The sequence below is a fragment of the Diabrotica undecimpunctata genome, chromosome 9 (genome assembly GCF_040954645.1).
Source record: "Diabrotica undecimpunctata isolate CICGRU chromosome 9, icDiaUnde3, whole genome shotgun sequence".
NCBI classification, from domain to species: Eukaryota; Metazoa; Arthropoda; class Insecta; order Coleoptera; family Chrysomelidae; genus Diabrotica; species Diabrotica undecimpunctata.
Window position 1 is genome coordinate 30,300,089 of NC_092811.1, and position 13,248 is coordinate 30,313,336.

General features: G+C 34.8%; 1 protein-coding gene across 3 annotated transcripts in view; it reads right to left on the bottom strand.

Annotated features, from left to right (window-relative positions):
- The window catches only part of hrg (poly(A) polymerase hiiragi), a 33,810-nt gene that overhangs the window by 16,473 nt on the left and 4,089 nt on the right, over window positions 1–13,248 (bottom strand). For all 3 annotated transcript variants that reach the window (XM_072543074.1, XM_072543073.1, XM_072543072.1), the window contains exons 5-8: window positions 10,748–11,045; window positions 7,441–7,669; window positions 3,144–3,348; window positions 1,979–2,194 (exon numbers count right to left, since the gene is read on the bottom strand). In XM_072543074.1, coding sequence (XP_072399175.1) covers window positions 2,036–2,194; window positions 3,144–3,348; window positions 7,441–7,669; window positions 10,748–11,045 — 891 coding nt within the window. In that variant the 3' untranslated portion in view covers window positions 1,979–2,035. The remainder of the gene's footprint in view (window positions 1–1,978; window positions 2,195–3,143; window positions 3,349–7,440; window positions 7,670–10,747; window positions 11,046–13,248) is intronic.

A 13,248-nucleotide genomic window follows, 5' to 3' on the forward strand; every position in this document is an offset into this window, starting at 1 on the left:
GTACAAAGAAATAAACAAAATCATTAAGAAAAAGATTAAAGAAGCAAAAGATCAAAATCATGGCTACAAGATCAATGCATAGAAATCCCTAAAACAGAAGCATGACACTTTTAACCTGCATAAAAAGATCAAAAACTTAACGGGAGGAAACGGATCACGAAGTCATAACTTAATACTAGACGAGCACGACAATCTGCTCTACGAAAATGAGAGAATACTTGAGAGATGGAGGCAATATATGGAAGAATTATTCAAGGAAGAGCAAGAGACAGAAGTCAATGTTTCTGGGTGTTCAGGACCAGAAATAACGTTCAGTAAAGTAACATATGCAATAAAAAGACTAAAAACCAACAAAGCACCTGGACCTGATAACATACAAGCTGAAATATTGAAACTATTTGAAAACAACCAACTCAAACTCCTAACGAGTCTATTGAACAAAATTTATGAAACTGCAGAATTTCCTACAGATTGGCTAGTTTCCACCTTCATCCCTCTCTCCAAAAAGGCAAATCCCACCAGATGCTTTAATTGCAGAATTATAAGCTTAATGAGCCATGCACCCAAAATCCTTCTTTGTGTTATTCACTCTCGCATATATAGAAAACTTGAAGAAAACATTAGCAGTGCTCAGTTTGGGTTTAGAAGCGGACTGGGAACGCGAGAAACCCTATTTTCCATACAAGTATTGATACAAAGAGCTCGAGATGTAAATTGCGAAGTCTACGCATGCTTTATAGACTTTGAAAAAGCATTTGACAAGGTGTAACATTAAAAATTATTTCAGATACTGAAAGAACCTAGTATGATGACAGAGATTTACGCCTAATTAAAAATGTATACTTACAGCAATGGGCAACTGTACGAGTAGACAACGAAACCTCACAAGAATTCACGATAAAACGGGGAGTACGTCAGGGCTGCATTTTATCACCGACGTTGTTCAATACTTACTCGGAAATGCTGTTCAGGGAAGCTATTGATGGTTTAAGAGAAGGTATTAAAATCAATGGTGAAATCATAAACAATTTAAGATAGGCGGACGATACGATTTTGATTGCTGATAATGCGGAGGATCTGCAAACATTAATAGACCGTGTAGTGGAAGCCTCTGACACATACGGCATGAAATTAAACTGTAAGAAGACCAAAATTCGTATAGTAAGTAAAAACGACGTAATACAGCACCAATTCACAGCTAATAATGAACCCTTGAAAATAATCGACAAAATTACATATCTTGGATGCAGCCTAAATAAGGAATGGGACCACTCACAGGAAATAAGATGTCGTATAAAAAAGGCGAGAGCTGTCTTCAATCGCCCCAGGAAGATTTTACGTAATATGCACCTGAACATTGATATAAGAACACGAGTCTTGAAATTAGAAGATTAGAAGAATTCGAAATGTGGTGCTACCGCCGGATGCTCAGAATTTGCTATATCCATCATGTTACAAACAACCCCGTGATCCAACGTATGAATAAAGATCTGGAAATTATGCGTATCGTGAAAATCAGTAAGATGACATACTTAGGGCATGTGATGCGTAATGAGAAGTATCAACTAATTCAACTAATTTTACAAGGCAAGGTAGAAGGTAAAAGATCTCAAGGGCGCAGAAGGACATCGTGGTTGAAGAACATCAGACAGTTGGCAGGAATTACTGCCATACATCTATTTAGAGCAACTGCCAACAAAGTTGTATGGACCAACGTGATTGCCAACATCCACAGAGGATAGGCACCAAAAGAAGAAGATATACATATTATATCTAAGGTCGCAGTCTGAAAAGATCAGAATTCCAAACAGCCCCTTTGAAATTTACTCGACTTTGAACTCAGATTGGATTGAAATCTACCAAATATAAATATTATGTAACAATGATAATTCAAGTGTAGTGATTAATTAATTAAAAAACGGTTTTAGACCGAGTACTTGTATGTTCGAACTCTAACAGGCTAAGAAATAATACTTACATTATTTTATTTGACAGCAACGAATGGACGACTCACATATACATCACTTTTAGCTTGTCACGTACACACCGTTTCTGGTACGTTTGTGGTGGTGGAATTTGTATTTATATGGGAAGGAGTAGACGCCGGGGATGTACAACTAACATTACTCTCCGATTCTAGACTTAAATTACTGCTGGAATCTATATGTATTGATGTGTTGGAGCATTCATCGAACTGAAATTGAGAAGACTTATGTTAAAGGTTGAGTTTACCGAAAGTACAAACTGATTATAGCCGCAAATGTCAAACATGGAACAAAAAATTTCGGTATAGCAGTGTTGGCATGTTTTTACAATGTAGATGCTTTATGCTCCAAATATAAAAAGATAAAGCTTTAGAAAAGTACATTTTGTTTATATTATGTTATGAATTCTGCAATTTTTGATTTATATAAAACAACAATGAGTAAATATTTGTTTCTTTGGAGATTAATTGAAGTTAATTATTAGAAATTTTTTTAACAATTACCCTTTGATAGATTAGGGGATAGATTTGGCAATCGTCAAATCAGCAGTTGCCAGATTACAACAGATTTTTGCAATTAATCTCGAAAGAGACAAATATTTACTCGTTATTGCTTCATATAAATTAAAAATTGCAGAATTCATAAAATAGTATAATCAAAATGTAATTTTTAAAATATTTATCTCTTTATATTTGAAGCATACATATATGCATTATAAAAACATGCCAAGACTGCCAAAGCGAAATATTTTTGACATTTGCGGCTATATTCAGCTTGTAGTTTCGGTAAACTCAACCTATGATTACAATATAAAACACATTAGTCGTGACGTCACGAAGTCATTGATGTAGACGTAAATCCATGACTTGTTCTCAGTAACAACTAACGAGCTTTTTTTAGCAGATCAAGGAGTTTATTTACAATATTGTTTTCTTTCACTAGACATGCCACGTAGCAGAAATAGGCAATGTCGTGTGTTTAAAATTAATATTGATCTCAAGAAAGTTATTAGAATGTAGTGTTTGAATGAAGTGTTCGTTGATTGTAGATTACAATATTTCATCTTGAATTCTTCTGTTTCTTGACATTTTTATACTATTTTTTTCAATATTCAACATTTTTCCCCGAATTAATTTAAGTACAAATGTTGTTACTTACCTCTTGTGAGGCGATATCCTCTGACAACCTTGTCTTTTTATTTGGAGCATCGCTGTGTTCTTGAGCAACTTCCGAAGACTGTCTCTTTCTATTTTGTTCTGGTGTGACCCCGTTTTTAGTGATACTCAATTTCCTTTCTCTCTTAATGACTCCCGGAGCAAGATACTGTGAGAGCTGTTTCCTTTTGACATGCCTGGCATCTAACCTGTTATTTGAATTTTAGTTACAGAGATGCGAGAAACACAAGTGTATATGAGATATATTTATATGGAAATGTTTAAAATAGTCAAAAATATATAAACTGAATGTAATTATTAAATTAATTTTATATTATTACTAATAAAAAGCTGTATAATTATATTAACACAAAAATATTGTAAAGTAGCAAAGTCATTATTAATGACGAATATATACGAAGAGTAAAAATATATTGAAGTATATGAAGACAACGGTCAGCTAAAGCCAACTTAAGATTGATCGGTAAGCATGGAATAAAGACTACTGACAAATCTCATGAACCTGACTCACTCATTTGGTGACGTCAATTCTACGAATGAGATGATGAAATCCTTAGTGAAAACATGTAATCGTCTGTAGTACGTTATTGCAGCAAAACAAAACACAGTCAAACTAATGTTTGTATTAGTAAAATAGTGGAGTATGGATTGTTTTTCTGTATCAAGTGGTTTTACAGGGAAAATAACAATAAAAGAGTGGTACATAGCCAAGAGAGGCAAATTATCTTTAATGTTTATTTATTTATGAAACGTCTCAGAAAGTATGGTAGAAGGGTAATTAAGGAAGATAAAAACAAACTATCAACTTCAAAATTTGGTTTACCCAAAAAAAGCATTTGCAAGTCCAGCTCCGAGTTATCGGTTAATCTATTTGAGGAACACTGCTATTTAATGTTTATAGTGAAAGCATCTGCCAGGAAACCATTTTGCAAGCAAACGAAGGAATCGTAATCAATGGAGAGGTTGTAAATAATATTCGATACTCAGACGACACTGTACTAGTTGCAAGAACAGTAGAAGAATTACAACGATTACTTACAAATATAAATATTGCCTGCAACAATTATGGCATAAGTATCAATATCAAAAAAACTAAGTATATGATCTTCAGTAAGAACATGACACAACCAACACATATTAGTATAAACGGCATTCAAATTGAAAAAGTATCAAGTTACAAATACTTGGGTACTTCAATAAACGAAACTGGAGACCAAAACAATGAAATAAAAAGACGTATCGAAATTGCCACTTTCATAAAGATGAGGAAATTCTTCTGCAAAAGAGATATAAGCATCCCTCTCCGATTAAGAATGCTAAGGGGCTACGTATTTAACACGCTATTATACGGTGTAGAGGCCTGGACTCTCAAGCAGAACAATATAAAAAATATTGAAAGTTTCGAGATGTGGTGCTACCGTCGGATGCTGAAGATAAGTTGGGTTGAAAGAGTTAAAAATTTTGAAGTAATGCGAAGGATAGGAAAAGACCCAGAAATTTTGTCAACGATCAAACGAAGAAAACTAGAATATTTGGGTCATGTGCTGAGAGAACATAAATACGCATTACTTCAAAATATAATGCAAGGAAAAATAGAAGTAAAACGGAATCCAGGCCGTAGAAGAATGTCATGGCTGCGTAATCTGAGAGAGTGGTTTGGCTGTACCACTAATGAACTCTTTAGGTCAGCTGTAAACAAGGTCAGGATAGCCTTGATGATTTCCAATCTCCGATAGGAGTGGCACAAGAAGAAGAAGAGTCCACGCAAAGCAAACATGTCTCTTTGTCGATTGAGTACTGGTCATTAGACTAAAAACTTGTTGGCAAAAACTATGAAAGCTCAGTTCTATTTCATTTTGGCAAGCGGATGAGGAAATTCTTCTGCAAAAGAGATATAAGCATCCCTCTCCGATTAAGAATGCTAAGGGGCTACGTATTTAACACGCTATTATACGGTGTAGAGGCCTGGACTCTCAAGCAGAACAATATAAAAAATATTGAAAGTTTCGAGATGTGGTGCTACCGTCGGATGCTGAAGATAAGTTGGGTTGAAAGAGTTAAAAATTTTGAAGTAATGCGAACGATAGGAAAAGACCCAGAAATTTTGTCAACGATCAAACGAAGATCAGTATCCACAGTATCCAGGGTATGACTCTTAGTGTGCAAGTAAAACGTGTGGTGTTAGATGTATTGAACTATCATCTGAACTTACATCCAACCACCATCTTACCATCCAACATGACATACCATCAACCGTCGACAGCATAATAAACAGAGTGAAGGGTGATGAGGACCTACCAACTTTTTCAAATACCACATTTCGAACGCTACTAAATGACATGGGGTGTGAATATGGTAAAAGAGGTGGAGATTCGATAATGATGGAAAGAAAAGATATCATATCCTGGAGACACAAGTACCTCAGGCAAATAAAATCATTGAGGAAGAAGGATAATGTAAATCTTGTTTATACCGATGAGTCTTGTACAACATATCCACCAAAATGCACCTAGATTTTGAAATGCATTTTTAACATTCTGTTGAACAAGAACACATTTCATTTTTGCAACCTTCCCGATATGCTGATTCACTTGAAACTTTTTCTCACAGACAATTATTTTTGAACAGGCTTTGCAAAAAACTTTTTCTCCATTAAATTCTAACTCGGAAATACCATGTCAACTGTCACTGTCTAGATATACTTAAAAGACGCTTACCATGATGTGTAAGTGAAGACAAAGAGTTAGAAGTAATAGGAATAATTTGGATTATAGCGTTGTTTAACAGAATTAAAAGTGGGTCAAATATCACATAACTGGATGGGGAACATTACAATAATGTGTTAACCTTCCAACGTGATATACTAACGTCAAAAGTAGCCAGATTAATTTTTCCACTGCGAAAAAAGACAAAGACATGGGTAGCCACATTTTACTCGCACATTTAATATCTGGAGTATTGCCAAAAGCTTTTGAATTGAGTAAAATAATTGCTGTACTCTATCTATACAGCCCTTGCTGTCCGATTTTGGACATAGACCTCCTCTTCTTTCTTCCACGTCTCTATTGTAGGCAGTTTGTATCCACTTCGGGCCTGCCTGTTTCTTCAAGTCATCTTACCATCTCATTTGTGGCCTTCCTCTTTTTCGTTTGTAACTATATGGTCTCCAGTGTATAATCATCTTATTCCATCTGTCGTCTTTCTGTCTTATGGTATGTCCAGCGAACTTCCATTTAAGTTTTGCTATCTGCGTTAATACATCGGTCACTTTTGTTTTGTTGCGGATCCAAGTATTTCTTTTCTTGTCTGATAGCCTGATGTTCAGTATTTGTCTTTCCGTGGCTCTTTGGGTCTTTGCTATTTTTTCCATTGCTGTACTAAAACCCAATAAACCCGAGACAAAGTCGAAAACTAAACCCCTAAAGCTTTTCGTAGCTGCTGTTATAAACTTTTAGAACGACTTCTCAACAGAATAGGCACATGAATTCTGGAAAATATTCCACCCGAACAATCAGGCTTCAGTGCTAATAGAAGCTGTACAGGTGAAGTCCTCGGCCTGATTACACATATTAAAACGGGCTTCAAAAAGCAACAAAAGACAGCAGTAGTTTTTGTGGACCTGACAGCTACCTACGATACAATGTGGAAAGAACGGCTCCTCTACAATCTGGCGAAACAGATTCCTTGTTATACAACACTTTGACTGATAAACAACATACTTTCTGACAGACTAATCCACGGAAATAACTTAGCAAACAAAGAAAACTCAACAATGGTTTACTTTAAGGAACAGTTTTGGCCCCAGTATTATTCAATATACCTCAGATCTGCCTAGAAAGTTTGGATATGCTGACGATCTAGCCTAAGCTGTACAACACAGTTTGAAACTACCCAAAACACGCCGACCAACGACCTAAACAAATTGTACAAATATTTCACCAAGTGGCAGTTAATACCTTGAATAAAACTCAAGACAGCTGCTTCCACCTTAACAACAATAAGGCAAACCATGTGTTGCACCATGTTAAATAAATAAACCAGAGCAATTTAAAATAGTAAAAGGAAAATTCCATTGGTCCAGATGAGATACATACCGAGATATTAAATGAAAAAATCATCCCCATCTTAATAAATATGTTTCAAATGATTGGTTATTGCGCTTAATGAGTCATGTTCTATAAATCTGTAGTTCTAAAATTATTTTTTTTTTCAATTCTATTTATAATTATCTGAATTTAAATATTTTTTAAAGAATTGTTATTAAAAGTGAGTTATCTCACCTCATTCCATCCTTCAGCATCTTGATATTGATAGCATGGTTATTGACTTGTTCCGTAAATGTCTGAATGTCTCTTGTTAGATCGACGCTGATGCCTTCAGTTTTGGCAAACTCAAGTCCTATGAACCACATGGAACATAATGTGTGGGGTTCTCTGGCGGATTCAAGCATGGCATAGCTTTCGGGGTTTATGTGTGCTAGGGTTATGTATTGGTTTCTTTCCAGCTGACCTAAAAATTTAAAACATCAAAACCGGTAAATAAAGTAATTCATGGATGACGCTACTACCAAAAAGTATTGTTTTGTTATATTGACCCCTCTGTATTATTATTAAAATATCTATCATTATCTAAGAGAAGTACATCCATCGAAGAAAAAAGCGAACTTATGAAAATAGAATATTGAAAGAACTTGAGGCATTAAAAAAGGAAAATCAAACAAGAAAATTCTATAAAAATCTAAATAAAGCAAGAAAAGAATTTAAACCAAGGATCATATAATGATAATTATAAGGAAGACTAAGATGGGCAGGACATCTGGCAAGATCACAGCAGAACAACCCTCCTAGAAGAATCCTTATGTCGCAACCTGTGGGAAGTAGAAGTAGGGGTAGGCCAAAACTCAGATGGAGGGATGGTGTAGATGAGGATGGTAGACAAATAGGCGCAGCAAACTGGCAACAGTTGGCAATGGATAGAAACTGACTGGCGTAATAGACTTGGGAAGGTCGAGGCTCTTTTATAGGGATGTAGCACCAATGATGATGATGATGATCATTATCTAAGAGAAATGAATAAAACTGTTTCGAAGGCAATCAGGAGAGATTTAAGAAATTTTAAAACCGATAATATTAAACGTACTATACAGTTAATACAGGTCGTCGAAGAGTTTTACGAGGAATTATAAATAAGCAGACGAGACGATTAAACAGGAAAACAAACAGCCATTTCAAAGAAGATCATGAGTCAAGGTTAAGAACTAATGCCAGAGATAAAGGTAGAGGTGATTCGACAAGCATTAAGAAAAATTAATAATAATAAAGCCTCAGGAGAGGGGGAATTGTAATAGAAGCTATCGTAAATGGGGGAGATATGCTATTAAATAAATTAAAGAAACTGTTTAATTTATGTTTGCGGCAAAGAGAGGTGCCCAAAGAATGGAACAATTCTATAAACATCCTTTTGCATAAAAAAGGAGATAGAACGGACCTAGAAAATTATAGACCTATTAGCCTGTTGAACCATATATGCAAGCTCTTCACTAGATTAGTGACATCAAGATTGGAGAAAAAATTAAATTTCTACCAACCGAGAGAGCAGGCAGTATTCCATTCAAATTATGGTACCAATGATCACCTCCATACAGTAAAGACACTCATTGAAAAATCTATAGAATACAACAAACCTCTTGTCCTCACTTTCATAGATTTTCATAAAGCGCTCGACACGATCGAAATAGACAGCCTTATAGAAGCAATGAATTAGAGCAGAATTGACCATAGGTATAGTGAACTTATTTACAATATTTACAAAAATGTCACTATGACTGTTAAGATACACGATAATAAAACCCGACCAATAAAAATAAAATGTGGGATAAGGCAAGGAGATACATTGTCACCAAAATTATTCATAACGGCACTAGAGTATACCTTTAACATGGTCAATTGGGAACCATCTCAGTTTCGCAGATGACATTGACCAAAACTAAGTTTATGGCAAATATGGTCCCCCATAACCATTTAACTATTCAAGACAAAAGTGGTAGAACTGGTGGATAAATATACGTATTTGGGTCATGAAATAAGAAACAGCAGGGATAACCAAACATGAGAAATCCAAAGACGAATTACTTTAACGTGGGCAGCCTTTGGAAAACTGCGAGGCACACTTAGAGCCACATACCAATTAGCCTCAAAAGTAAAGTATTTGACCAATGCATATTATCGATCATGACCTATGGGGCGGAAACTATGACTCTAACCAAGACTACGGCTTCGAAATTGAGAGTGGCACTGAAACGAACAGAACGGTCTATGCTGGGAGTGACGTTGTGAGACCGAATAAGAAACGAAGATCTGCGAAGAAGGACAAGTATTGCTGATGTTGTGGAACGGATAGTGGAACTGAAATGTAACTGAGCAGGCCATGTAGCGAGAATGCACGACTCTCGATGGACCAGCAAAATTACAAATTGGAGGTCAAGAGCCGAGAAACGTAGTAGAGGAAGACCACCTACACATTGGGCTGACGACATCAGGCGTATCACCAAAAATTGGCAACAATGAACACAAAATCGTGAATAATGGAAGAGTATGTCCAGCAGTTGACGTGATAAATGAAGGCTAAGTGTTTTAATTTTAGTAATTTTAATATATCTGACATCACAATTTTCTGCCAAAACAGAAACCAAATTCAATTTATCAAAATTTGATAATTACAAGTTAAAGCAGTTGCACACCCACAAAATTGTACATCTAACTTCATTCATTGTCATAAAACTATCCTTTTAATTAAAAAATCCAATAAATTAACACATATTTCTTAAATATATCTATGGAATAAATGTAAATAACTTAATAATTTAATAATATAAAACAACACTTTCATTTAACATTTCATTTGTTAATATCTCTCACCTCAAGAACTTCCCCGCTAATTATCAAAAAGTTACAATAAAACAGATGATCACCGATCACCAGCAATCCAGGATAGTTTGAACTTTGTTTCACGAATCATTAATTAATAATTCTTGTACCAGCATCATTTAATTTACCTGGTACCTTTAGACCTGAAGATGCTTAGCATAGTGTAGTAAGCGAAACCGGTAATTTTGATGGTAAAATTAAATTAAAAGTAAGTCTTATTTTATTTCTTTTTACCTATTTGAAATGGACTCACACAGGCAACACATTCATGATTTGAACATATGTTTTAATTTTAAACATCTAGTTGGAGATGGAATTGTCCTGTTTATTATTCTATCATCAAAACTCTTGTCAGTCAGATAGCCAAGCTGGCCAGGTGGACGAATCACATTCACTTTACTGTGAATGATGTAGATCGATAGTTCAAACCTTGGCCAGAAAACAAAAAATTATTAGAACTGTTTCAATCGACGATTTTAATTCAAGCAACATTGTTATATGTAACATGTCAAACTTTCTAATGTTGATGTCAGATTTGACACTATAATATGAGATATGAGAAATTGATTTTGAGATATCGTCATATCTCAAAACTTACTTTATTCTTCCACAAATAAAATTATGAATAGATTAAAACTGATTAACAATTAGCTGAACTTACCTACTAATAATCTTGCCTTACTCTCAACAAGTCCACACCATTCCAAATGATCATCGGAATTGTCTGCCATAACCAGCAGTAAAATAAAATGTTTGTATTTAGTGAAAAATGGAGGTTGTTCGAACAGCTTATCCCATCCGTATTTGCCAACTATTATGTCATCAGTAATAAGCAAACCTTGTTTGAATTCTTCAACCATAATCGTTCTGGTCGATTGTGAAACGTTGAATGTGGAATTCTGTTGGGGATAGGCAGGTGTAATGATCGGCATTAGATGGTATCTGTCTTGAACATTTACCTGAATAAAAAATTGAAGATTAAATATTTATTTTCGGCTTTGAAAATGCAATATTCTTTGTATCCAAACTATGGCATTGCAGATTTTTTGTTATAAGCAATTCTCTGTTATAGTATATAGGAAAAAACACAAAACACTGCACTTTCACTACAAGTTACATCACAGATTTGAAAACTTGTCAAAAAATGATTTCATATGATAGAATATTAAAACTGCAAAAAAATCTACAATATAAAGACTCATTAAGGTTCTGAAACTGATTTCTTGTAACGTGTCTAAGTTAAACAGTATGTTTATATGGGATTTATGTGAGAACAACTGTGAGAAGAGATAGATATTCTTAGAGAGGTAAGACAGGGATGTACATTGGCACCGCTGCTATTTAACATACACAGTGACACCACCTTCAAAGAGACTCTTAGAAGATTGTAAAGATGGCATCACAAAAAATGTCACAAATAGGTATGGCATCAAAATGAACTTGGAAGACAAAATTCATGGTTATCACAAAAAATCCACGAGACAACGAAACAGTATGTATCAACAATATTTGGGCCTGGACAATGAAACAATCAGAGATCAAAAATTTAGAGGCATTTAAATGCTTCTGCTATCATAGAAGGTTGCAGATATGGTAAATAAAATTGCCAATATGAAAGTCCTGTGCAGAGTTAATAAAAATGAGGAAGCTGTTCAAACCATTAAAAGGCAAAAATTGAATATTTTGGTCATGTCACGAGAGAATCAAAATATAGACTGCTACAGCTACAGTTGATTATGGAAGGTAAAAGAGATAGACGAAAAATGCGCATCTCTTCTAAGAGAATGGTTTAACTTGAAATCTATCCAACGCTATAGAGCAGCCATAAATAAAGTAAAAATTGCCATGTTGATATCCAACCTTCAATAGAAGATGGGATTTTAAGAAGAAAATAAAAAAAAAAAACAACAAATACTGAACGAGCAGTATGCCAATAAACTTCTAATTTATGGAAATCAAATAACAGTTTACAACTTATTACTAATGTTTACAAAGTTGTACTATAAACTTAATAACTATTAGGAAATTATTTATCACCAAGTTATTAAATAAATAAAATTTAAATCACTTAAAAAAGAATTACATAATTGGAAATATGTTTTGTATTGTAGTGTCTCAGATTTCTCATCCCTTGATATACGCTCTACAATTATTTATGCAGGACTATCTGATCATGAAGCAGTATATACCAAGTTTAACACTCTTAACAAACAATCCTCGAAAACCCAACATTTAGGTAGGATATTTTCCGCTCAGAACTTTCGTAAATTTCAAAATTTGTGCTTAACTTCTGGGTGGCACTTTCCCTCTGTGGACGTGGACTATAATTTCAGTGATTTCTTAGACAGGCTTGTCTGTATTTTCAATAAGGCATTTACTTTAATTACAATTAAGTCAAAACATCACAAACCCTGGACTACCAAAGGTATCCGCATATCAGCCAAGAATATGCGTTCACTACTGTACATCAAGAAATTTACTACCAAAGTCTTTGTCACTGAATATATCTCCAAGTACAGAGAAACCTATTTAAAACTTAACAAAACAGCTAAAAAAATGTACTATCAGCATCATCTGGGAAGCTCTAAAAATGTTGTAAGAGTAACTTGCCATTAGCCTCGAAAAATGAAGTATTAGATTTGGGAATCTGGTTAGACACCAAACTGTCATTCTCAAGCCACATCAACCAAGTAACAAATAGCGATGAAAGTGCTGGGATTTATCCAACGCACATCTATGGACCTGTCTTTGTTTACATTTAGAAAGCTTTATTGTGGTCTCGTTAGGCCCATTCTGGAGTTTGGATCAGTTGTATGGTCCCCATCATACCACTGTTACATTCAACAGATTGAAAGAGTCCAGAATAAATTTTTGAGGGTAGCAGCCTATAAGAGTGGATGCAGTAGAGAGGAATACAACTATCAGTGGGTAAGAGATAGTCTTAACTTAACCAACACTTGAGTCAAGGAGGACATTGTTAGATTTATGTTTCTTACACAAAGTTATCAATGCTTTTATAGATTGTCCTCAACTCTTATCGCTTGTTAGTCTTAAAGTTCCTAGTAGAAGCAACAGACAATCATAAATCTTTTCGGTGCCATTTCACCACACTAATTATGGTATCAATGAACCAACTACACGATTGGTCCGGAGTGCTAATAG